Here is a 26,224-nt window from a genome sequence, read left to right on the forward strand (position 1 = left end):
GGGCTAGAACATGGCCCCTTGTTTAATTACCTCTTCACCAGCTTTCTGTTGTCCTTTACTGCCTAAGCTTGGCTGTCCTTGAACTTGCTCTTTAGACCAGGCTGGCCTCAAACTCAGAGATTCACCAGTCTCTGCCTTCTCAGTTCTGGGATTAAGGTGTACCCCACCACCTCTAGCTCTAAGTTTTTCCTTAGTTCCTTTTCACAAGTTTGAAATTTAGCTGGGTGGGATCTTGCCCTGAAGTCACCATTCCCTTTGTTTCATTTCTTAATCTTATTATCTCCTTGAACACAGGATTTAGCTCCATTCCACTTCCTGTTCTTTCATGTCTTTTCAGATTGTACATTTTGAATTTTACCTTCCTCAGCTTGCTCTTTTTTTATTATACATCTTTATAAACATGAACACTAATAACCACATGAAGAGTCTATACATCCCCAGTCCTTCCCTTCTCCCTTCTTTCTCCCACTCTCCCCTTCCCCCGACCCCACCCCCATGCTCCCAACTTTTGCCCAGCAATCTTGTCAGCTTCCAATTTCCAGGAGGATCTATATATGTTTATCTTTGGGTTCACCTTATTATTTGGCTTCTCTAGGCTTGTGAACTATAGGCTCAATGTCCTTTATTTATGGCTAAAGTCCATTAATGAGTGAGTACATACCATATTCATCTTTTTGGGTCTGGGTTATCACTCAGGATGGTGTTTTCTATTTCCATCCATTTGCATGCAAAATTCAAGCTGTCATTATTTTTTACTGCTGAGTAGTACTCTAATGTGTATATGTTTCACACTTTCTTTATTCATTCTTCCATTGAGGGGCATCTAGGTTGTTCCCAGGTTCTGGCTATTACAAATAATGCTGCTATGAACATAGTTGAACAAATGCTTTTGTAGTATGATTGGGCATCTCTTGGGTATATTCCCAAGAGTGGTATTGCTGGATCTTGAGGTAGGTTGACTCCCAATTTCCCGAGAAACTGCCACACTGATTTCCAAAGTGGTTGCACAAGTTTGCAATCCCACCAGCAATGGAGGAGTGCTCTCCTTACTCCACATCCTCTCCACCATAGGTTATCATTGGTGTTTTTGATTTTAGCCATTCTGACAGGTGTAAGATGGTATCTCAAAGTTGTTTTGATTTGCATTTCCCTGATTGCTAAGGAAGTTGAACATGATCTGAAGTATCTTTTGGCCATTTAAAACTTCTTCTGTTGAGAATTCTCTGTTCAATTCAGTACCCCATTTTTTAAATTAGGTTATTTAGAATTTTAATGTCTATTTTCTTGACTTCTTTATATATTTTGGAGATCAGACCTTTGTCTAATGTGGGGTTGGTGAAGATCTTTTCCCATTCAGTAGGTTGCCTTTTTGTCTTAATGACAGTGACTGAGAAGCTTCTATAAAGCAAAGCAGCCACTTTCTTCACCAAAATATCACAAGAACAATCTCTAGGGAGCATACTAAAATTCTTCTCCTCTGCAAACTTTTGAGTGTCCTCCCCCAATAGTCCAAATCATTCTCAGCACCACTGTCTTTCATGTTCCTACTAGTATGACTCATTAAGCAGTACTTAAACCATGCCACTGCTTTCCTAACCCAAATTCCCAAAATCCATATTACTCCAAACAGAAGCATGGTCAGACCTATCACAGCAATATTCCAGTCCCTGGTACCAACTTCTGTCTTAGTTTTGGCTTCTATTGCTGTGAAGTGACATCATGACCACAGCAACTCTTAGAATGGAAAACATTGAATTGGGGTTACTTACATTTTCAGAGGTTTAATCCATGATCATCATGGTGGGACATGGTGATGTGCAGGCAGACATGATGCTGGAGTAGCTGAGGGTCCTCTATCTTGACATTCAGGCAACAGGAAGTAGTCTATCTCACTGGATGCAGTTTGAGCATAGGAGACCTCAAAGCCTACTTCCGCCATGAGACACTTCCTTGAACAAGGCTCTATCTACTTCCACCAAGGCCACATCTCCCATAAGTGCCACTTTCTTTCGGGGCCATTTTCTTTAAAACCACCACATGACCCATGGATTCTCCTCACTGTGGTTTTCTTCATCTGAGAATTCCTTCTCCATTGAGTTAGAGGTGGTCTCTGAAGAAAGATGATGGAAGAAAACCTTTTCTGCTGCTTTAAACAATTTTAAAGAAATACTTCCATTCACTAGACAGGCATTCTTATATCAACAGAGAGCCCCAAGTCTGAAGGATCCTCTATAAAGTCACTGTACTGATGATTTGGCAAATTTTACATCTTTCTTGCCTTGGTCTGTTTACAGATTAACAAAAGTGCAGAGAACAAGTAATTTCTAAACAATAGAAGCTGATTTTTCATAGTTCTTGATATGGGTGACCTAGAATCAAGGCATCACTAGATTCTGTATCTAGTGAGGGCTGCTCTCTACTTCCAATATGGTGCCTTGTTTCTGGGTCTTCATGTGGAAGATGGAAATGCAAAATGCAAAGACCTACCTAGTTTTCTCCTGTCCCTTTATTTTTTTAAAATTTATTTATTTATTTATTTATTAAAGATTTCTGCCTCCTCCCCGCCACCGCCTCCCATTTCCCTCCCCCTCCCCCAATCAAGTCCTCCTCCCTCGTCAGCCCTAAGTCCCTATATTATAAGGACACTCATTCCACTGACAAGGGCAGAGCCTCTGTGACTTGATCACCTCCTAGAAAAGCCCTCACCCCTACACATTATGAAACTGAGTCTTGGATTCCACCTTGTGAATTCAGGGAACACATACACTCAAGCTACAGCAACACACTTTTCTCTCTCCAGTGCTTGGACTTGTCTCCATAGGTTCTGCACAACTGTGATTAGAACGTAGCTCTCTTTGCCCCATGTCTCTCAGTTAGTGTTGGTTCATAGCATCTCCCTACTCTTCACCCCCACTGTCTCCAGTGCTGCCACATGGGCTGGTGAGGGGCTGCATCCAGGGGAAGACATTTGTCTGCCTCCAGTGTGGAGGCTGTGACCTCTGGTGCAGGTTGCACTAAAGATCGAGGGTAACAGAGAAGGAAGCCAGGGCTGTGCTTGAAGCTTAAATTTGTTGCCACTTAGTAATGGACTATCTAGGTCTTATTCCTGAAGGAATAATCTTCAGGACCTGCTAAGATCCTTGTCAGTGTGACCGCATCAAGAGGGATGAGCATACAGGGCCTTGAGGCCAGTGGACTATGGCCATCATTCACACTGCAGCGGGAGAAAGGGACACTTGCAGTTCTAGCTTGTATTTCAGGGCAGCGGAGTCCTTCCAATGGATACTGCCTGCTCACCACCCTTGCCAGGGTGTTCTTCCTCTGCTCTGCCAGTGCCAGAGTGTCCCCTCTGTTCTTAACACATGGCTCTGAAATGATCCTCTAGACCTTCCAGTCTTCACTGTCTATATGGTGCCTGGTGGAGAACGGGGTGCTCAGTAAACACAGGGGAGAGCGGGGTCCTCAGTAAACACAGAGGAGAGCAGGGTCCTTAGTAAACAAAGAGAAAAGTGGGGTCCTCAGGAAACATAGAGAGAATATAGTGTTATTTACACCAGGTTCTGGTGCCTGGGGATTGCAAAAACACCTTTAATCCAGCCAATCAATGCTCACAGCACCCGTCAGGGATGCGAGGCAGGCAATTCTGAGGAGAGGATTCCACTGGTCCTCCATCCCCCAGAAGCTGTTCTCCTACTAGAGAGCCTTCACTACATCCCCTGATAGCTCACACCATTCTCATAGACCAAGGCTGTTAGTTAGCTAGCTGATCTTAAACTCTAGACCAAGGTATGTGGGTTCCTTCCCCCACTCTAGCCCACCACCTGGCTCATGAGGTTTGTGTCCGTGGCCACCATGTGAAGTTCTTCATTAGCATTCATGAACTGCATCATCCAATGCCTCCTTCCTGTTGCACCCCCAGCTCCAGAAGGGCAAGAACACCTTCTTCAGGTGTGCAATGATTATGAAAACTTAATATCATATAGTCCATATTCGCACAATTTGATCTCTAAGGAGACTGGTTCAGAAAGACAGAAATCACAGTGAGAAAGTCATGACCACAACCAGGAAGAGGCTGACTGCAGCCAAGGAGGTGGTGACAACAACCAGGGGGTGGGAGGTGGTGATGACAACCAAGGGGGTGGGAGGTGGTGACGACAACCAGGGGGTGACAAACACATGTGACATCCGAGAGAATGAAAATCCCAACCCAGGAAGATGCCTTACTCTGCTGGAGCTGTCGTTATGGACTAGTAGACCACAGAAATGCCTTGTTTGTAGTTCTAGAGGCCACTACAAACCCAACCTCAAGGTGCTGGCAGATGTGGCGTCTGCTGAGGGCTCACCCACTGGTTCACACGTGTGTGTGGCCTTCCCACTGCTCTACACGCGTGTCCTTTGCCTCTTTTAAAGGGTTCTAATTGTGTTTACAAAGTCTCCACCCACACGACATAATTACCACCTAATTTTTCACTTCTTTTTATAAAAAAATATGTTGTTACATTTATTTATTAGGTGTGTTAAGATATGGGCACTTGCAGGTATCCGTGCACTTGCTGAGGTCAAGACACCTTGTAGGAGTTGGCTTTCTCCTTTCTGTATGTGGAGATGGAACTCAGGTTGGCAGCAACGGTCTTGACCCACTGAGCCATCTCACTGGACTCAATTCTTTGCCTTTTAATGCTATTGCATTGATTAGATTTCAGCTGAGGGGCACAGACATTCAGTATGTAGCAAGAGGCTATCACTATAATATAATCAAGTGTCCTAAGAGTACCAGGCCAGAGCAGGCAATGGCCATGAGCTTCTCCTTAGAGGAGATGGTCAAAGGATAGATTTTTGGTTGGAAAGGCGGTTATTATTCTGGGAAATAGGGGACCAGAGAGGGTGTTCTAGACAGAGATATAGCAACAGAGCTGTGGGATGGAGGGGGTGCTGAGGTGAGAGGCTGTGGAAATAGCTGTCTTTTGGGGAAAACTGCTTTTTTCCTTTTTTTTGCCTGCAGCTATCATGATTTCAAAACTTTCATTTATCTTGTCTTTCAGTTGATGAAGGTTGTGAATGAGATGTGCCCCAACATCACCAGGATTTACAACATTGGCAAAAGTCACCAGGGCCTGAAGTTGTATGCTGTAGAGATCTCTGACCACCCTGGGGAGCATGAAGTTGGTGAGATGGATTTCTGTCTTTGTTTTCTGTTGTTGTAAGAAGCGTCATAACCAAAAGCAGCTTGGGAGGGAAGGGTCTGTCTGGAATCACAGGTATTAGCTCACCGTCAAGGGAAACCAGGGAAGGAAGTTCAAGCAGGAATTGGAGGCAGGAACTAAAGCAGAGAACAAGGAATAATTTTTCTTATGGCCTTTCTCAACTATCTTTTAAATATAGTCCAGCAGCGCCTGCCTAGGGGTGGTACACCCACAACGGGCTGGGCCCTTCTATATCAATTAGTGGTTAAGAAATAACCTCACTTATGAGGGAGTACATGTGATAATTGTCATAAGTGGTTTTTTAAACACAAAGCAAAGAAAACCAGCCCACAAATCACAACCCCAGAAAACCTAGATAGCAATGAGAACCCTAAGAGAGACATACATAGATTTAATCTACATCAGAAGTAGAAAAAGACAAGATCTCTTGAGTAAGTTGGGAGCATAGGGACCTTGGGAGAGGGTTAAAGGGGAGAGGAGAGGCAGGGAGGAGAGCAGAGGAAAATGTAGAGTTCAATAAAAAAAAAAAAAGAAAAAAGAAAAAAAAGAAAGAAATAACCTCACAGACATGGCCACAGACCAGTTTGATGTGGGTATCTTTTCAGCTGAGGTTCTCTCTTCCCAGGTGAATCTAGGTTTATGTCAGATTGGCAGCTGGTGCTAACTATGCCAGCTTCCCAACCAAGATGATGGTGCCCCAACTTCAGTAGCTTCTTATCTAATTTGAAGGCATCTCCCCACATTCTACATGAGAGCATTTGTGATTCAGGGCATGAGTCACCTATCCCACTAATAAGCAGATTTTGGTTTTGTGTCCCTCATATCTTAGAAGAGTTGCACAGCTCCCCGAGCTAGAAGCACCCACCTGTGCTGCACAGGGACCACATGCAATTGTGCTCTCCACTTCTGAGGCCAATCACAAGACAAAGGAGAAAATGGCTGGATATAAGACAGATTCCTCAGCCGGGCAATGGTGGCACATGCCTTTAATCCCAGCACTTGGGAGGCAGAGGCAGGTGGATCTCTGTGAGTTCGGGGCCAGCCTGGCCTGGTCTACAAGAGCTAGTTCCAGGATAGGCTCCAAAGCTACAGAGAAACCCGGTCTCAAAGAGAGAGAGAGACAGAGAGAGAGAGAGAGAGAGAGAGAGAGAGAGAGAGAGAGAGAGAGAGAGAGAGAGAGAGAAACAGATTCCTCTTCCAGGAGAACATTCTGGACTCTCTGATTCATGAATGACTGAAATCACAGGGCTCCCTTTCCTCCCTCCCTCCCTCCTTCCCTCCCTCCCTCCCTCCCTCCCTCCCTCCCTCCTTCCTTCTCTCCCTTCCTTCCATCTTTCCTCCCTTCCTTTCTTCCTCCTTTCCTTCCTTATTTTCTTTCTTTTTGTATTATATAACACACCAATTCTATTGAGGAATTAATATTAGTATAGAGACAGAATCTGGCAGTTGAAATTTTGGAGACATGGAGATCAATTCCTGATATCGCCACATTCCTGTAGAGAAACATACAGATGAAAGGGAGACCTATACACCACAGCATGGGAGATAGAATTACCCATCTTAATATTGCGTTTAGCTTCTCATTATCTTGAGGAAAGAGACAGTTTCATAAATGTTTTGACTACAAATATGCCTTCCACACTCTCTGCTGTGGACTCTCTATGTTGTCTTTAAATGTAGCCTGCCTTGAGCTGTTTCCTATCCAGACATCACTACTCCAAGTCTCTGCATGCCGGGTGGACCTTCAGTTTTCTTGTTGGTAAAACTGACCAGGATCTCAAAATCCTCTGAAATCTAGGTGCACAAGATATGGTGCCAAAGATATGTCTATCATTCCCGCATGTTTCCTGTCTCAGGAGTTTATCTCAGGAGTTTCTTTGAGGGGGCAAAAGCCTTACCTGTGGATAAAATCATGTTTCCTCACATAGAACCGCTTGACAAGGAAGAAAAAGAAGTGTGACCAGCCATTCCCAGCACGGATATTCTAATCTGTTTAGCTGCTATAACAAAGTAGACAAGACTGCATCTTATAAACAGCAGGAATTTATTTCTCACAATTGGTGAACCTGGGAGGTTCATGATCGAGATGCTAGCACCTCTGCAGCCTGGCTGGTGGTAGCCTGCTTTCTGCTGACCCTTGCATGATACAGGGCCGTGGAAGGCTACATTCTCTGAGGATGATAACCCCTCATCCCCTTCTAAAGGCCCCACCTCTTCATACTATCACAGGGTCTTGACTTGAACTTGAATTTTAGAGACATACACACATGACTCAGTAGCCCCTCTCATTAAGAAGCTGAGTTTTGGAGGAGAAAATATCCAGACCACTCACCAACCTGTGTCCTAGCTGACTCCTTTTAGACCATTTTCTTCGTGTATTCGTTCATCTTTGGCTCCTTGTAAAACACAGCAAGAAAACCCCCAAGAGGAACTACACCATCGAAGAGAAAAGCAATGGCTGTGCTTTGTGTTAAGCTTGTAATCACCAGTACTGAGGCATTTGGTATGTCCTTGCTAAGTGAGAACACACTCCATGGCTCTAGTTGTTCAGGCTTGTTGTCTGTACCCTTCTTATGTGCTTGAGCACTTGAGTTTAAAATAATTATCCCAATACAATTTGGGGGAGGGGGTTATTTGAAAAATAGACATGGCTGTAAGGTGTTTGTGTCATTCGAAACCTTGCCAGGGTCTGTGTAGACGCCTGCAGGAGCCTGTGTCTCTCTTTCTTTGTCAAGGTGAGCCTGAGTTCCACTACATCGCAGGGGCCCATGGCAATGAGGTACTCGGCCGTGAGCTGCTGCTGCTGCTGCTTCAGTTCCTCTGCCAGGAGTACTTGGCGCAGAACACACGCATCGTCCGCTTGGTGGAAGAGACGCGGATCCACATTCTCCCCTCCCTCAATCCTGATGGCTATGAGAAGGCCTGCGAAGGAGTAAGTGTCTTCTAGACTCCAGATGCAACCAATATAAGATTCCAACTCCAGGGTGTGCTTAGCGCAACTCCCAGGAATCTGATTCTGCCTGTCTCGCTCTCCCTCCCTCTACCCCCCCCCTTGTTTTTGATATGTGTGTGATATATGTTGTAGGTGTGCATGTGCATGTACATGTGTGTATATGTGCACAGGGAGGCTCTGAGGTTGGCCTCAATAGCCTTCTCCATAGCTTTCCCACTTTAGTTGTTGAGATAGGTCTATAGCTGAACTTGGACCTTACTGATTCAGCGAGACCATCAGACCATCATGAGCTAGGGATCTGTCTCCACTCTCTAGTGCTGGGATTATAGGCGCACACTGTTGCACTTAGTTTTTTTACTTGGATGCTGGGGAAATCTAGATTTATGTTTGCTCAGCAAGTACTTTGCCGACTGAGCCAACTCCCCAGCCACTTTTGCCTTCTTTGCTGAAGGTGGGAGCCTGTGTCTGCAGCCTTTGCCTACGGGAGCTGTTTTGCCTTCTTTCCGATTGTTTCTTCCAATCTCCAAGGTTTCTAAGGGATGCAAAGCAGGAATTGAGACTGATGGTGACCGAGAGGTGTATGTCCACAGCTGGAGAGCATCTACACACGTAATGCCATTGTTATACACCCAGTGTGTAGCAGTGCACCTCATGGCTGTAGCACCTCGGGTTGGCTGAGCACTTCCGAGGCATATGCTAGCCTTGGTTATTATCTCTAATATTCTCACCTGTCCCCTACTGATAACTGTTTGGATGATTCTGAGATATTGCTTATAGTTTGTGTTCTAATTATCATATGGAATTGGTATATGCCACAGATGTGTATAATATATATGTATATAATGGCATTAAATCATGTCATGAATCAATAATGATATTTCACAGTATTTGGGATAAAATAGAGCACTAAGTAGAGATGCCTGTCAAATGTGAGCTTTAAAGTATAGCATTCAGTTGTATTTGTCGGTTCTGGCACAAATACTTGATTAGTCGTAATGATAACTCCCATCCGAGTACTAACTAGGCCCAACCAATGCTTAGCCTCTAAGATCAGACAAGATTGGACACATTCAGGGTAGTATGTCCATGGATACTACACTAACTCCAAAGTCAGGTGTTGTAGAATATTCTTTTATTTTAAGATGTGTTACATTCATTCATGCTGTGGAATATTTGTTTAATAATGCAAAGATATGTGCATTCTTTTATGTTGCATTTGTTTAACTCTATGAAGCTGTGTTACTTTGCCTGTCTAAAACACCTAATTGTTCTAATAAAGAGCTGAACAGCCAATAGCAAGGCAGGAGAAAGAAATAGGTGGGGCTGGCAGACAGAATAAATAGAAGGAGAAAAATGTGAGAGAAGAGAGAGAAACAAGAAAAAGGAGAAGGAGAGGAGGACAACAGGGGCCAGCCACCCAGCTATACAAACAGTAATGGAGCAATAAAGAAAGAAAAATACACAGAAATAGAGAAAGATAAAAGCCCAAAGGCAAAAGGTAGTGTGGATAATTTAAGAAAAGCTAGCTAGAAATAAGCCAAGCTAAAGCTGGGCATTCGTAAGAAAGAATAAGACTCTGTGTATTTATTTGGGAGCTGGGTTGCAGGCACCCAAAGAGCAAAGAGTAAAAAATAAAACAAAACCAACCAAACAACAACAACAAAACCCAGCCAGGATTCTGGGCAGGGCACACATTGGTACTGCATGGATAGTAAGTGATATTGCAATGCTCCAGTTCCAGGCTTTTCCTTTTCAGAGGTTCAGCCAACCAGTGGAGGAAGGGGCAAGGGAGGGGTACAAGAAGAGGCCTAAGGCTTTTGAGCTTGGCCATATGGCATAAGTGGTCCCCTGGCTGTCCATCTTTGGAGTGAGGTAGCTATGTTGTCTGTGGCTTATCGGACGTTAATAGCAGGTTTTTCTATAATCTCCTGTGATGTCTTTTCTGGAGCCAAGAGCATTCAGAGATTTGGAGATGCACACAGGAGACCCAGACACATCGCACATCCCCAATTCTCCACTGCATCTGAGAGCTCTTTACCTTCTGGATCTTCTCTAGGGCTCCGAGTTGGGAGGCTGGTCCCTGGGACGCTGGACCCATGATGGGATCGATATCAACAACAACTTTCCAGATTTAAACTCGCTACTCTGGGAGGCTGAGGACCGGCAGAATGCCCCAAGGAAAGTGCCCAACCACTACATTGCCATCCCTGAGTGGTATCTGTCTGAGAATGCCACAGTGAGTGAAAAAAACCTTCTCATTTGGAGGGCAGAGGAGGGCAGAAGACTCTCTGCTGGTATCTGCAGAGGGTGTGGCATGGAGGATTGAGACAAGGCTGTCTCTCCTTTCTCATATTCTCCAGCAGAAGGAATAGCCCTAGGTCATAACTGCCTTTCAAGCTGGTATTATGGAAATTCTTTGCGGAGTCATTTGATTGAACTTCTTTATAACTACAGAGTTGTAAAGAATCAAAATAGCCACCCCCAAAATGCATGGATTTGTTACTATCATCTGCATCCATGTCCATTATACTCCCATGAAATTATCTTCGGTTTTCACTAATTGCTAGGTGTATAAACAGTGTCACTTCTGGTGATATATACAAGATGGAGTCCTGGTGACATGTGGCCATTTCACTTTTGGTGATGTGTGTACCAGAACATAGGACCAGAGAGTTCAAAGCACACGCTTCCTTACAGCAATAGACTGACTACTTAATGTCCATTTTCACCTATGTAGATAAACAGTCTCTTCATTGTAAAGTGGAAAAGACTGAGAAATAGCATTCATCAAAATCAAGAATGAATCTTAGGAGCATAAACTGGGTAAAAAAAAAACAACAACAAAAAACGAGAAAGACAAGTAAAACGAAACAGTAAATTTGACATCTTCATGTGCAGATAAAACAAGACCGAGGGAAAATGAGAGCCAGCGTATTTAGGATGGGAAGCAATGAGGTGTATAAGGGGCTGAAATCACCCAAGTCATAGCACCTGCACCTGAGACTTGGGTCTTGGGTTGGACCCAAGCATGTTCCCAGCATGAAACGATATTGATTCTGTGCAATGAGATGTGTTCCATAATTAACCTGACTCAGGGCCTATGGTGTGCTTAAACACCAGAATCAAGGTTAATGAAGCCTGGCAAGCACATTGTACCCCTGAGTCGGCATTTTTGTCTGCACTATAAGTGACTTCCTGTGTTCCTCTGTTGTCATCAACTTTATCTTACTGAAATTATCTTTGCGTGACAGTTGTAATTTATTATAATCTGACTTGATTTACATGTCTATATTAAACCATGTCAACCTTTTAATTTGATCTAGCATTGTCATTTCCCTCTTTTTTAACTTTTCCCATAAAAAGTCAAAGTACAAAAGTAAAGAGAGAAGCAGAGGGCTCACAAGTACTCGTGTCGGCGTTGACGTGTGCCGACGCATGCTTCCTCCACCCGGGCATCTCTCCCGACGCATGCTTCCTCCGCCCGGGCATCCCTCACCCATCTTACAAAAGCAGACACCATGTCATCATGTTGTCTCACTTGTAAATGTTTCAACAGGCGTCTCTAAACTCCAGGGAGCTCCTTTACCACATCTGGATTTTAAGTGAGTTCTGAGACCTGAACTCCAGTCATTAAGCTTGCGAAGCAAGCAGTTTTACCCACGGAGTCCTCCTTAGCCCCAAATAAGCTTTTTTGTTGATATTGCAAGGTATATGTCAGAGTTCCCTTTTTTGTTTGTTTGTTTGTTTTGCTTTTTTGAGACAAGGTGTGTCACAGGCTGTCCTGGCTTTGTTGACCAGGCTGGCCTTGAACTCACAGAGATCCACCTGCCTCTGCCTCCCGAGTGCTGGGTTTAAAGGCAGGCGCCCCTACTGTCCCCCCTTCATTCCTTACACCAATCAGTGAACTCCCCTCTCTCCGTTCATTGCTCTCACCTCACTTTACCCTTCTCCTGTTTGCTCAGATCTTGATTCAAAGGAGGCCCTTTCCTTTCTATTGTTTTTAAAGTCATTTTACATCTTTGAACAAACTGCCCTCCATTATTTCCTCTCCTTCCCTGTCTTGCTTATATCTTCATGTCGCCCTTGACTGTGTATGAGCAGCTGCCCTCACTGCCTCTGGGAGCCAGGGCTGTGTTCCTATGATGTATGTGCATCCTTCTCCATCTTATGGAAACAGAGAGTGACTTTAAGACTGGCAGAGACTAGACAGAGCAGACGTCCACAAACTACAGCCCACGCAGGCCTGCTTTCCCGAGTGGCCTCGGTTGGCACACATCTGCATTTTGTGCATGGTGTTTCTTTGCTACAGGAGCATAGTTGAGTAGCTGTGGCAGAGCCTGCCTGGCCCACAAAGCCCCAAATATTCACCATCTGGCCCTTTGCAGATACCTCAGCTAGAGGCCTGGTGAGATTCAGCTTTGTGGGTTCTGGGGTGTGTGCCTTTCATCTGGAGACATCAGCTAACTCGTGTGTCTTTCTCATGCTGTCTGTCGCTGTGGGTGAACACTCCTAACCCAGGCGTTCAGTAGAATCACAGAATGATATTGCTTTAACCCCGCTTCAGTATTTACTAGAATATCCTGCTGTGGAAACTGGGCATATCCCTGGCCATCCCTTTTTTATCCATCACTTCTAAAAAGTCCAGTTTTCCCAGGACACAGTTTGAGATTCTGAATATTGCTAATATTGTTCAACAAAATTCCTGATTTTTTTTTAAAAAAAAAAACACATTTCCCTTTTTTTGAAAGCTAGGGCAATGAAGCAATTTCCTTCTCTTTGTTAAATTTGTATACTCCCAGGTGGCCATGGAGACCAGAGCTGTCATTGCCTGGATGGAGAAGATCCCCTTTGTGCTAGGAGGCAACCTACAGGGGGGTGAGCTAGTGGTGGCATACCCCTATGACATGGTGCGGTCCCTGTGGAAGATGCAGGAGCACACCCCAACACCCGATGATCACGTGTTCCGCTGGCTGGCATACTCCTATGCCTCCACTCACCGCCTCATGACGGATGCCAGGAGGCGAGTGTGCCACACAGAAGACTTTCAGAAGGAGGAGGGCACTGTCAACGGGGCTTCCTGGCACACGGTGGCTGGAAGTAAGTCTAAGATCTGCCAGTCTACGTCATTTCCCCAGTGGCCATGGATGGTGGTGCTTTAGTTACTCTTCCTGTGGCCGTGACAAAATACAAAAGAGCAACTGTGGGAGGGCTAGGGGGGTATGTGTGTGACATGTAGTGTGTGTGTGTATGTGTGTGTGCTGGGGGTATGTGTGTATGTGTAGTGTGTGTATGTTGGGGGTTGTGTATGCGTGTGGGGGACTGGGGGTATGTGTGTATGTGTGTGTGGTGGTGGCGGTGGTGCTGTATGTGTGTTGGGGTGTGTGTATGTGTGTGTGGTGGTGTGGGAGGCTGGTGGAGATGGGGGAAATGTATGTATTGTGTGGTGGTGGGGTGGTAGTGGTGTGTGTGTGTGTGTATGTGTGTGTGTTAGAGGGTCATTGACTCACAGCAGAGGATGCAGTCCATTATGGCAAGAATGTGAGGCATGGTTACATTGCATCCATAGTCAGGAAGTAGATACCGATGGATACAGATATTCAGTTATCTTTTTCCTTCTTGTTCAGCCCAGTAATCCAGTCTATGATGTGGTGATATCCAAGGTCTTCTCACCTTAATTGACCCAATCTAGAGAATCCCTCAGAGACATGGCCAGGGGTGTTCCTCTTAGTTTGTAGGTCCTGTCAAGTTGGTAATATTAACAATCATAGATTTTAGTCCAGAGTTAACTCCCAGGTCCCTCTTCTATATGCCCTCTGCCAATTAGTCAGGGTTCTCTAAGAAAACAGAACTGATAGGATGAATATATACTCTAATATATATATATATATAGATATATTATATCTATAAATATATATTAGATATATATTATATCTATATATATATATTAGAGTTGATTACGGGCTGTAGTCTGAGTAGCTCTTTCTCCTGACATAAAGATCAAGAATCTGGTGGTTGTTCAGTCCCAGTCTGGTTCTGAGTTCCCGGGAATTCCCAGAGAGCTCATGGTCTTCGGTCTGTGTTGGAATCCTGAAGAAGCAGGTTCTAATACCAGTGGAGGGATGCTTCAGCAGTAGGATAGATGCACTTGTCAGTGAGAGTGAGGGCAAGCAGGCAAAAAGCAAAAGCTTCTTTCTTCTGTGTCCTTCTATGTGGGCTCCCATCAGAACATGTGGACCAGATTCATGGTGGGTCTTCCCACCTCAAATGATCCAGTCAAGAAAATCCATCACAGATGTGCTCAGTTGCTTGGGTTTTAGATGATTCCAGATGTAGTAAGGTTGACAACTGATGAGCTATCATACTCCCTTCCATTGTTATGTTCGATATAACCGCCATCAGTGGCTTCCAAAGCATCAATACTCGGAACTCCCCAACGACTAGTCTTTAACCCTTACTGTGTTCTCAGAGGTGGGTGGGGCTTACTCATTTTTATGAACGAGAATGCCTGGAGATGGCCAGGACTCTTCCCAAGCAAGAGACTGATAGAGGTGGAATGTTTTAGGTCTTGCCCTTAGCCACTGAGATACTCAGATTTCACAGGACTGCAGATGGGAGAAAGCGGCAGGGCACGGTGGTCCAGAGCTAGGGCTTTGTGCTCAGTTACTAGGATCTGGGGGACTGTCCAAGACTGTGAACCTCATCTTGACTGAGGTGTGACGTGACTGAGTTGGGTTCTGAGATCTCCATGTGGTGGCGACAGTTATGTGCATCTGCTGTCCACTGGCTAGCCACCCAGTTGTCACCAATGATATATGTCAATGCCTGTTGTGTATAACCTGCACATGGACCTGGAGAGGCTTCCCCAAGAGACCCCCAAATCACTTGGCAGCAATCAGAGAGTTCTGTGGATCATATGGGAGAAGAGCAATGCCTCAAGTTACTGTCAGGGATTGTCTATATGGGGTTGGCCTGTGGACATGTGTGCGGGATGGGTTGTTAATGGATGTGGGAAGGCCCAGCCCACTGTGGGCAACACCATCCCCTAGGTAGGTATCTCTGGAAATGTGAGCTGAGCATAGCCAAGCAAGTCGATATGCATGCTCATGCATTCATATCTCTCTGTCTTTGACTGTGGCTATGACCAGTCACTCCGAGCTCCCTGTTCTGTTGGACTGTGACCTGGAATTGGAAGCCAGACAGTACCCTCCTTGTTACACTTTGTCAGACTATCTTACCACAGCACCTTCCAAGGGAACAAGAAGACCTCTTGATGTCCTGAGCCTACCCTGTTCTCCATTCCACACACTAGTTTCCATGGTATTTTACTTTACTATAAATTCAGTCTTCGAATACTTTTCAAGTATACTTTTCTCTTGGAAAAGAAAGCAAAAATAGAAATAATTGTTCCCATGGTCACTTCAAAACATGTCAAAAAAGGATGCCACGTTTGTTTTGGCAGCAATCCAAGTGGAGATAATTCTTTCTCTGCAACGACTTTGCACTATGCCCATTACAAAAGAAACACTGATTTGTATTTATCGGGGACATTTCCTATTGATTAAGAAAGCATTTTAAAAAAAAGTTCAGGTTTAGCCCTAAAGACATACCTACAAGAATCTCCGAGTAAGAGCTATTATTTTGTTTTTTTCTGTTGTGACTAAGTTGCGAACAGACACAGTTGAGTGTGACAGTGTCCCGTTAATAGTGATATCATGAAAGCAAGCTTGTGTAGGCAGCATTGGACGTTTTACTCACCCAATTCTGCTTGCCCTTATTTTGGGGACTTTGTCGCAAAGTCACATGCTCGCTTGATTCTTCTCCATCATTCTTCTGTGATGGACTCTGAAGATTCCCTTCTTTGTAGATTAAAGAAATCTGATCTCTAATTTCCTCTCCTCGCCCTCAGTCTCTCCATTCCGTTTTTTCTCACTTATTACCCTGCACTGCAGGCGTCAGTGAGTGTGCAGGGGTGAGGGTGCGGCAGTTACGAGTGAGGCTTGGTGTGTTTCAAAGTGTCTAGCATGGGCAGCCTGTGCTTTTGAACTCCCAAGTGACTTGCTCTTCTTGGCTGCAGACTTGCACTGTCAGTCCCGAGAAGGGCTGGTGCTGTGGGCAGTAGCAATGACTTCAGTCACAGAGAGGGTTGGAAAGGATGCCTATTGCCAGGGCTGAAGGGTTGGAAGAACTCTCAGGCGGTGTGGCAGATCCTGCTCCACAGGTGCTCTGGACAGGTGGGAAAGACACATCTTTCACTGTCAAAGCCCTTCTGTGTGGAACACTCTGAGCAAGGCCTCGCTTGAAGAGCAGGGCATCAACGACAGAGATGGATGGGCCCAAGCCGCTCCAGGCTGAAATTTCTTACCAGTTTGCCAGCATGTCTTAGGCTTCGAGTACCTCAAAGATTCTTGAACAAAGAAAAAAGAAAGAAAAAATATCCACTCCACAGTTTTAGTTATCACAATTATTTTAGTACTCGCAGAGCCTAAGAATGTGAGGCTAACGACACCTTTATGTTTAAAGGAAGCCAATCCTTCCTAAGAGTCAAGACCTGCACTAGGTGGCTCTGCTGCCATAGGCCCCAGATGTCCTCAGTAATTCCTCGCTGTAGGTTGATAGATGAGTCGATGTAGAGTTTGCCTGTCCTCGTAAAGGGCTCCCTGCATACAGCCCCACCGTGTCCCTGCATACAGCCCCACCGTGTCCCTGAATACAGCCCCATTGTGTCCCTGCATACAGCCCCACCGTGTCCCTGAATACAGCCCCATTGTGTCCCTGCATACAGCCCCACCGTGTCCCTGAATACAGCCCCATTGTGTCCCTGCATACAGCCCCACCGTGTCCCTGAATACAGCCCCATTGTGTCCCTGCATACAGTCCCACCGTGTCCCTGAATACAGCCCCACCATGTCCCTGAATACAGCCCCACCGTGTCCCTGAATACAGCCCCACCGTGTCCCTGAATACAGCCCCACCGTGTCCCTGAATACAGCCCCACTGTGTCCCTGAATACAGCCCTATCGTGTCCCTGAATACAGCCCTATTGTGTCCCTGAATACAGTCCCATTGTGTCCCTGAGTACAGTCCCATCATGTCCCTTTAGTCCCTGGTTTACTCAAGGTCACAGTTGCCGAAATTGAAGTGTCTGGAGACTGAAACCAAGTAGAGAGAGCTCAGCTGCTAAAGGTTAAGTACTGTTGTCAGGGTAGCACAGTGGGTTAATACCCCAAAGTCTGACTTTAAAGGAAAGACCCTTCATAGAGGGCAGCAAGGGAGAAAGACCATATGAGGGCTGAGCTGGGGAAGTGCATGGAGAACGTTTCTCGGTCCACACAGAGCCTGTTTACCCAGCTTCCACCTTCTAGAACTGACCCTCAGAGAGCAGGAAGGGCCCCTTAGAGGATCTCTCCGTGCCCAGAAAAGGTGCTTTCCCTACTGATATCGAGCATAGCTTGGTAGACACCTCCTGTTCAGAGGTGGAGATGTCGAGAAGGGACAGGGAGGGAGAAGCTCAGTCGTGGAGAGCAGGCTCAGTGCTGAGCATGGATAATGTCTTAGGTCCAATCCACAGATCCCACCCACCCCAAGAGTTGGGCTACTTTATGCCATGGGACCCTCGTGATAATAATGTATTCATTTCACAAATACTGGATAGTGTAGTGACTTGAGAAAGATTCCCAAACAGCATGTCTCTTTTGTAATTGCTTTGCCCCTGTAACTGTTACTTTACTGGTCAGATAGTCTTAGAAGATGCAGTTAAGGGCCTGGAGATGTTCCTTCTCTGTTACTGGATGTGCCCTGCGTCAGTGAATAGTGTCCTTAAATGGACCCAAAGAGGAAAAAGCAAATACAGAAGACTGTAGAGTCAAGCTATTGACATAAGAAATGCCTGGGCCAACAAAAGTCATGCAGATAGGGACGGGGCTCCCACAAGACTCTGCAGGGAGCACACATACCTGAGGACTTCCAGCCTCTCAGCCCATGGGAATGAGTGTCTTATTTAAGCCAGGATGTGGTCATATGTAACAGTGGCCCCAGAAAGCTCATATGGGGACAGTCATACTCCAGAACTGTAGCTTCCCATCTGCGCGTCAGAATGCAGGTCTGCTGCTTTGGGGGCTCACTGGGTGGGTGGGATAGTCAGGCAGTTACCAAACAGCCACAATATTGGAGACAAGAGCAGTGGTTCCAACCTAGACCGTGGCCCTTTGTAGACACAGGAATCCTGTATCTACATTTTACTAATAGCAGCCTCACTTGTCTTATTTGTGAGACTGAGCTATGGCCGAACTTGTGGGGAGGATGCAGTGATCTGTAGGACACAGCTTATGGAGAGGCACAGGAGAGGTGCAGGAAGATAGATACACAGAAAAGACCATGCAGACGGGATGGGTTGTGACTCGGATAGCTGTCTTAATGAATTGAAATAGGGAACTATTCAAGCTCTCGTCTGAGACCCGTATAGCTGCCAAATACAGAGAATTAAACACTTAGTCCATTGTGGTATTTAATGATGGCTTTTCAGGCAATTTGGCTTTCTGTGTTTATCCATAGTAGATTTTTATGGCCTCCCTGTTCAGTTGAAGACCTGTTCTTGAACATTCTTGCCACCTCCCCATGCAATTCGAAGCCTAAGTTAGTTCAAATGTCTGGTTGATTTGGCAGGTCTGAATGATTTCAGCTACCTCCACACAAACTGCTTTGAGCTGTCCATCTACGTGGGCTGTGATAAATACCCACACGAGAGTGAGCTGCCTGAGGAATGGGAGAATAACCGGGAGTCTCTGATTGTGTTCATGGAACAGGTATGCTGGGCGCATGGGAGGAGAGGAGCTAGCTAAGAAACAGGATGTGGCTGTGAGAATCATAGTCGTGGGAAGGTCGGATGGTGCTTGCTGCCAGTGTTTGGGTACCAGCTTCCCGGTGCTGTGGCTGCGCCCCTGCATAGATGACTGTGGCTGGCATCTGGATCTTACAGCTGAGTCTGCCCTCCAAGGGTCCTAAGAGGATTCCTGGCACAGAGGGTAGAAACCAGTTTCTTCATCTCAGGAAGCTGTGAGTCCACCTTCTGCTTCAGCCCTGGAACCTCATGGGAAAGGCTAGTTTTCCTTTGTAAAAGGAAAGGAGGGAGCCAGGCGGTGGTGGCACACGCCTTTAATCCCAGCACTCGGGAGGAAGAGGCAGGCAGATCTCTGTGAGTTCGAGGCCAGCCTGGTCTACAAGAGCTAGTTCCAGGATAGGAACAAAAAAAAAAAACAAAAACAAAAAACAGAAAACAAAAACAAAAAACTACAGAGAAACCCTGTCTCGAAAAATCAAAAAAAAAAAAAAAAAAAAGGAAAGGCTTTGATTGTGAAAACACAGTTTTAAAGTTGTGGTCTGAGTTAGTCAAAGTTGCCCAGACTTTCATTGGAAAGTTGCTGAGCCATCGTGGATTGTTGCATTATACTACAGACAGGAAGACTGAGGCACAGGTTCTGGCTGGTGTGTGACATGGTCAGTAGATGGGCTCTAGACAAAGCAGTCCTTTTCTTTTCTTTTATTTTCTTTTTGGATTGTCAAGACAGGGTTTCTTTGTATAACAGCCTAGAACTCATTCTGCAGACCAGGCTGGTCTTGAATTCACAGAGATCCGCCTGCCTCTTGCCTCCTGAGTGCTGGGATTAAAAGCATGTGCCACCACTTCCCAGCCTCCAAAGCAATCATTTTCTGATGGCCCCTGGTTCCTTTGTCTCTAACTCCTTTGTTGTTAAGTTCATGGAACCTAGGAAAATTCAAAGCAAGCATGCCTGATGAAAATTGTTTCAAGCTAGTGGTACAAGCCTTTGATCCCAAAACTTGGGAGGCAGAAGTAGAAGGATGTCTCGAGTTCAAGGCCAGTCGAGTCTCTATACAAAATTCCAGGCCAGCTGGGGCTGCATGATGAGACTTTGTCTAAAAATAAAATAAATTAATTAAAAGAAAAATCAAATTCTAGTTTCCAGAGATTTTTTTTGCTTTGATTTTTCAGAGCTTTAGGGCTGGAACCAGGACCTCATGCATGCTGGGCAGGCATTGTACATCTGTAGGATCTGTAGTGCTACATCCCTAGCCCTAGTGGGGATATTTTAATAAAACTCTCAGACCTTCATATGTTTTCATTTCTGGGGGATTTTGATTCCAATGAGAAACTTTCTGGCTCATGGGCCACAAAACATTCTGCAAAGTTCATGCAGAGCCAGGTGCATACTGAACTAGATGTGGCACTTGGAATGTTCTTGGTGAGGGCTGGACTGATGATACCTGCACTGCCTACTTCCTTGTGCTGTTGCTGTCTAGAGCTGGCTGGTGATGCACTGTGTCTCACATTTGCCATAGGTTCATCGGGGCATCAAAGGCATTGTGAGAGATTTGCATGGAAAAGGGATCCCAAATGCCATCATCTCCGTCGAAGGGGTTAACCATGACATCCGGACAGGTATCTATGAATGTGCATAAACTGCTTCAGTAAGCAATACCTGCTCCTTGCAGTGTGTTGCTTGGGCTTCTCTCATGATTGGCATTTCAGAAAGTTTTTCACCAGAGCGCCAGTGGCACAGTTGGTTAGCATGGGGCGCTCATGTAGAAACTTCTTATTTAGGAGTGAATCAGCATCTTCTTCCAGCTCCCCCAAGAGATCCCTGCAAATGAGGCTTTTCAGTCTGGCTTTTTGGCTTTTTGGCTTCTTCTTGCCCCTTTCCCGGGATAGTTTGGAGCAATGATCAAAACTCCAATTGCAATGGAAGCTTCTGAGAAGTTAGGGACTGGTGTGTGGTATCATTGTTCTTTCCCCTTAGTCACCAAAATGCTTCTCTCTGTGGGATTTCTGCCACTTGTCCTAGATATTACAGCCACTGTCCATAAGGTTTTACTAGTATTGCCTGGAAATTTGTACCCAGTAACTCCTTATGAACACCCATATATACATTCATTCATCCATCTGTCCATCTATCTATACATACATATATACATACATACATCTGCCCATCCATCCATCCATTCATCCATCCATCCATCCATCCATCCATCCATCCATCCATCCATCCGCCCATCCATCCATCCATCCGCCCATCCATCCATCCATCCGCCCATCCATCCATCCATCCATCCGCCCGCCCGCCCGCCCGCCCGTCCGTCCGTCCGTCCATCCATCCATCCATCCATCCATCCATCCATCTGCCCATCCATCCATCTATCCATCCATCCATCCATCCATCCATCCATCCATCCATCCATCCATTCAATAGACATGGACAAATTCCCCATAATTTTCTAGAGATCAAGCAGGATTAGTGACCCTTATGAATGAAAGAGGGGGCCATTTGTTCTAGTTCTATGTGGGATCTGTGTTTTAAATATTGCTTAAACGCTTCTTTTAGAAAGTACTTCTTAAAGGAGCCCTGACCATCCCTTACACTATATAGTGCCTGGTGGGCAATGTAGGAAAACACAGGGGCTTTACACAGTAGGAGGTAAAAAAGGCCCTGGGGCACTATAAGCCTAGATGAGAATGCTTTGCTTAATGGGCTCTGAATTTCAAGCCCCTGGAATCAGGCAGACAATTTGGATGCCCTAATGGGAAATGCATCTCATCCCCTCACTTCCTCCTATAAATAATTTCCCAGTGTTTGCTCTGTGCAGATGCTTTCCATATTCCATGCACGGCTCTTTATGGGCCTCCTTCCTTTCATGCTCCCCAGAAGTGCTGAATCTGCCTTGATTTTTGTCTGAGGCTTATATGATCCGACAAACTTCATTTCAGGAGAAGTTTGCATAATGTAAACAGAGGCATTAAGCCGAATCCCACAGGCAGGGAGCTAGAAAGAGTTTTCATAGAGCACATTTGGGCTAGGATTGCACGTGCTGTCGTTATTTAGAAGATATCAATTTGAATGGCTAATGAATGAGCACTTATTAGGCTTGGGGTGCCCCTTTCACCCCATAAGTGACAAGCAGCTTCCACAGTTTTAACCGTGCATGGTGGCCACATGAAGTGTTTACTCCGGAACACGAGATCAGTTGTTTGATGGGACAGAACTCAGGCCATGGCTCCCTCTATGTCCTCCAGTGCATGGTTGTAGGATAAGTATCATTGGGGAAGAAGTAGAAATAACAAGAGCCTCAGGTATAAAGTGGGAAAACATTGTCCATGAACTTCTGAGAGATCTGCCAGGCAGAGGGGAAAGCAGGACATCCATGTTTCAGGAGTGGAAGCTTCTAGATTATAGAATGAATATCTCCTTTTCTGACTCTGTGATATGAACATGATCACCATCATTTCCTTCTTCCTTTTGGCTTGGCTCATTAGGCACTGAGTGTTTGCCAAGAAGAACAGCCACGGTGGCAAAGATGTCCCTGACCACTGAGTATGCTTTCTGGTGGAGGAGACCTGCAATTGATGGTTAGGGAGAAAAAAAATATTACAGATGATAACCAGTGCCAAGAAAGAAATGCAACAGGTAGATACAGAGACAGGCAAGAAAGGCACGGAGAGCCAAAGGAGAGAACAGAATCACAAAGCCAAGTGATTCAGAGTCAAGAAAAGGAGCAGAGATGATCCAGTGGATAAAACACTTGCCACATAAGGATTTACACCAGAGTTTGCATTCCAACATCCATGTAAATGCTGGAGACTCAGTTTAACTTCGTCTCCTATAATCCTAATGCTCAGGAATAAGAGACAGGGAATCACTGGGGTAAGCTGGATAGCTACAATAGCCAAACTGGTGAGTTCTAGCTGCAGCAAGAGACCCTAACTCAGTAAACAAAGTGACAAGCCATCAAGGAAGACACTAGACTCAGCCCCTGGCCTCTGCATGTACATACATACATGCATGAGCACCTTCACATACGCATGCATGTCAACACACACATACACAGAGAGAGCTCCCCAAAGGGTATCAGTTACTGCCTTGTGCCTTCCTTTAGTGGGAATGCAGGTTTTCCATCAAATAAAAGACTCCACATGAGGTTGGGATATAGCTCAGTGGTAGAGCTTGTCTGGCATGCAGAGATATGGGTTCATTACATACATAGACAGGGAGATATGTAGACAGGGATGTTTCAGCGAGCGGTCCCAGGTATCATGTTGTCCAGTCAGCCTGGCATGTAATTCTCCTTTTAAGGATCTCTGCATTCTTGAGTTTCTTGAGCCATGTTGAGCAAACTGTGTCTTCCACATGTCCTCTGCCCTCCCAACTTTCCTTCTAAAATACAGTGTCTTTGAGAGTAGGAGTGGTCCTCTGCTCCTGTCATAGCCACTGTGTGAAGATACGGCATCCTTTAGTACCTATGTCTTGTGATGTAATCCATCTATAATTGAATCTCAGCATCACTCCTTTGAGTATGGTCGGTGAATAGAGTGGCTGAAAGGAGATGAGTGGATAGGAAGCCAGTACACCTTTAATCCCAGTACTCAGCAGGCAGAGGCAGGCGGATCTCTGTGAGTTCGAGGCCAGCCTGGTCTACAGAGCGAGTGCCAGGCCAGGCTCAATAGCTACAGAGAGGAAACTTGTCTCGGAAAACCAAAATAAAATAAATAAAGGAAGGAAGGAAGGAAGGAAGAGGAGGAGGAGGAGGAGGAGGAGGAGGAGAGAGAGAGAGAGAGAGAGAGAGAGAGAGAGAGAGAGAGAGAGAGAGAGAGAGAAGCCAGCAGGCATGCCTGCATGAGAAAGTGAGCTTAGTTGGTCTCAATGGGGAATTAGTTAAACCCAGAGTCTGCCATTGCCTGATGTTGTTCTGATCCACAGGAAGCTAAGGAAGGAACCCATGGGTAAGTGACCAGTGGTAGAACTGGGTATCAGGGCTCTTCCTCAGTCTGCCTGCAGCTTGCTAGTGTTCATGGGCCTTTTACTGCACTGTTGCGTCCCTGCCCTGCCTTGAGTCCCTGTGTAACTGTTCCTGCGGCTCCCAAGTTTCTCTCCATGGCCACAGAATGAGGGCTGGAGCAGTGTGCAGGCACCAGGGCCATCTCCTGGGAAGTCTGTTACTGAACTTTTAAGAATCCCTCTCCTTTTAGAAGTAATTCTTCTGTATTCATAGCTATGCAGAGGGAAGCCAGGAAGCTGTGAGTTGCTGACTTTGCAAAATGCTGTTTTGTGGCAAGGACATAATGTCTGTGAGCTCACATTTAGAACGAATGCCCTGTACTATCACATAGGAAAAACTGCCGGAGGTCTCATCTCCAGCTCTGCTCCTGAGCTGCAGAAGCCTACACCCCTGCCCTTTCCTGTTGAAACATTAAGGCAGCTGCCAAGGAGAAAAACACCTTGGCTTACCGAGTGCTGTAAGCACTTGAGCATGGGAGCTCAGGGCCCTCTCTGCTAGGCTGGCCATGCGCTGAGGCTGGGAGTACTTGTGCTCCAAAAGATCTGCTCTGAGGTGCCCTGCTTTCTTCCAGCCAGCGACGGAGATTACTGGCGCTTACTGAACCCTGGTGAATATGTGGTCACTGCCAAGGCAGAGGGCTTCGTCTCTTCCTCCAAGAACTGCATGGTTGGCTACGACATGGGGGCCACTCGGTGTGACTTCATACTCAGCAAGACGAACCTGGCTAGGATAAGAGAAATCATGGAGACATTTGGGAAGCAGCCTGTCAGCCTACCTGCCAGGCGCCTGAAGCTGCGGGGACGAAAAAGGCGGCAACGTGGGTGACCCTCTCGGATACTTGAGACACACCCCAGACTGTGCAAATGAAATCCACTCCATTAGTAACTCTGTAGCAGGCTGTGACTGTTGTTTTGACTGTAATTCAAGAGACACCCCGGAGCATACCAACATGGCTTGGCTGGTTCCAAAGGGGAGGGCCGGCAGCTTAGGGTATTTTCTTCCCTTTGTTCTCATTTATCCCAATACCTTGGACAGAGCAGCAGAGAAAGGCTGGTGGGAGTGAGGAAATTTAGTGAGTCAAGCTGAAAAAGGCACATACCCACTGGCTATACATGAAGGGAAACCAGGGCTTCCCCCTGTTCGCGTGACATCCGAGTTCACCAGTGCATTTACAAAAGGCACAGTTGACATTGCAGCACCCGGGGAACCCTTTGTCCCAGATGTTATCGTCTGAGATGCTCTCAGGCAGCCTAAGAAAATCCATCCTCTCTGGCCCCAGGGGACAATCCAAGCCGCTATAGCCACACTCTACTTTCAATTGACAATAGAGGCATTTATTACCAAGTGAGCCTGGCTGAGTCCTGAGACAGCTCTGTTCCCTTTTCCAACAAAGCTTGTCTCCCTATGAGGGGACAGAAGTGGAAAGCAGCCAAGAGTGATCTATCTTTGGGCTGCAGACCTTGAGGGGCTTGTTGCATGCAAGCTGGGTTCCCAGAAAGCCCCTAAACCCTCTGCTACTCTGTTAGCTCTGAGGTTGGGAGAGCCAGGGGATGGGGCTTGCTGAGGAGGCCAGAGCAGTCAGCCTGGGCATTCTGGAAAGAGCTTGAGGGAGGTCAACCCAGAGTTTCTCTGTCTCCTGGGCGTGAAAGCTCTAAGTTGGCCCCCATCAGGAGGGGAGTTATGGTTAGCATATGGAAGGCCATGTCTTTCCAGTTGACTCTGATGAAGAAAAGAAAGCAAGCTTAGGATTTTCTGGAACACATCAGTTTAGAAGAGGTTTTTGAACGATCGTGTAAGGGAACAGTGTGTCTCATCTCTGTTCATCCTGCTGCCTCGTTGACTTGGGGAGAATAAAAAATAAAAAAAAATAAATAAAGCAAATGGTAAGAGCCTCTTGTGTGGTTTTTCCATGTGGGTATGCAGCACCCAGTGCCTCTGTAACCATAGCTCTCAGGTGAGACTCAGCTGGCTGGGTTCCGCTACTTGTCCTCAACACTCCAGGGAAAAGACAAGAAACAGTGAAAGGCAAAGAGAAGAAGAAATATTTAGTGTGATCCTACTGAGGAGAAGAATAAATAACAAGCCCAGAACCCTCTCACCTGTGCCATCACTAAATAGAGAGCGAGAGGCCAGCACAGAGTCCCAGGCAAGGTGCGGCCCCACCCAGCATTGACTTCTCTCTGCTCCAGTGGATATATCCTGAACAGTAGTCAGAACTGTGTAA

General features: G+C 45.9%; 1 protein-coding gene across 2 annotated transcripts in view; it reads left to right on the forward strand.

Moving 5' to 3' along the window:
- Positions 1-25,844, forward strand: part of Cpxm2 (carboxypeptidase X, M14 family member 2) — a 114,275-nt gene extending 88,431 nt beyond the window's left edge. Inside the window, exons 8-14 of one of the 2 annotated variants that reach the window (XM_057777977.1) lie at positions 5,043-5,166; positions 7,940-8,136; positions 10,214-10,393; positions 12,957-13,254; positions 18,820-18,959; positions 20,512-20,611; positions 24,572-25,844. In XM_057777977.1, coding sequence (XP_057633960.1) covers positions 5,043-5,166; positions 7,940-8,136; positions 10,214-10,393; positions 12,957-13,254; positions 18,820-18,959; positions 20,512-20,611; positions 24,572-24,825 — 1,293 coding nt within the window. In that variant the 3' untranslated portion in view covers positions 24,826-25,844. The remainder of the gene's footprint in view (positions 1-5,042; positions 5,167-7,939; positions 8,137-10,213; positions 10,394-12,956; positions 13,255-18,819; positions 18,960-20,511; positions 20,612-24,571) is intronic. The other variant, XM_057777978.1, reaches the window with a different exon arrangement.
- The last annotated feature ends 380 nt before the right edge of the window (positions 25,845-26,224 follow it).

The sequence above is a fragment of the Chionomys nivalis genome, chromosome 8, assembly GCF_950005125.1.
Source record: "Chionomys nivalis chromosome 8, mChiNiv1.1, whole genome shotgun sequence".
Lineage (NCBI taxonomy): Eukaryota > Metazoa > Chordata > Mammalia > Rodentia > Cricetidae > Chionomys > Chionomys nivalis.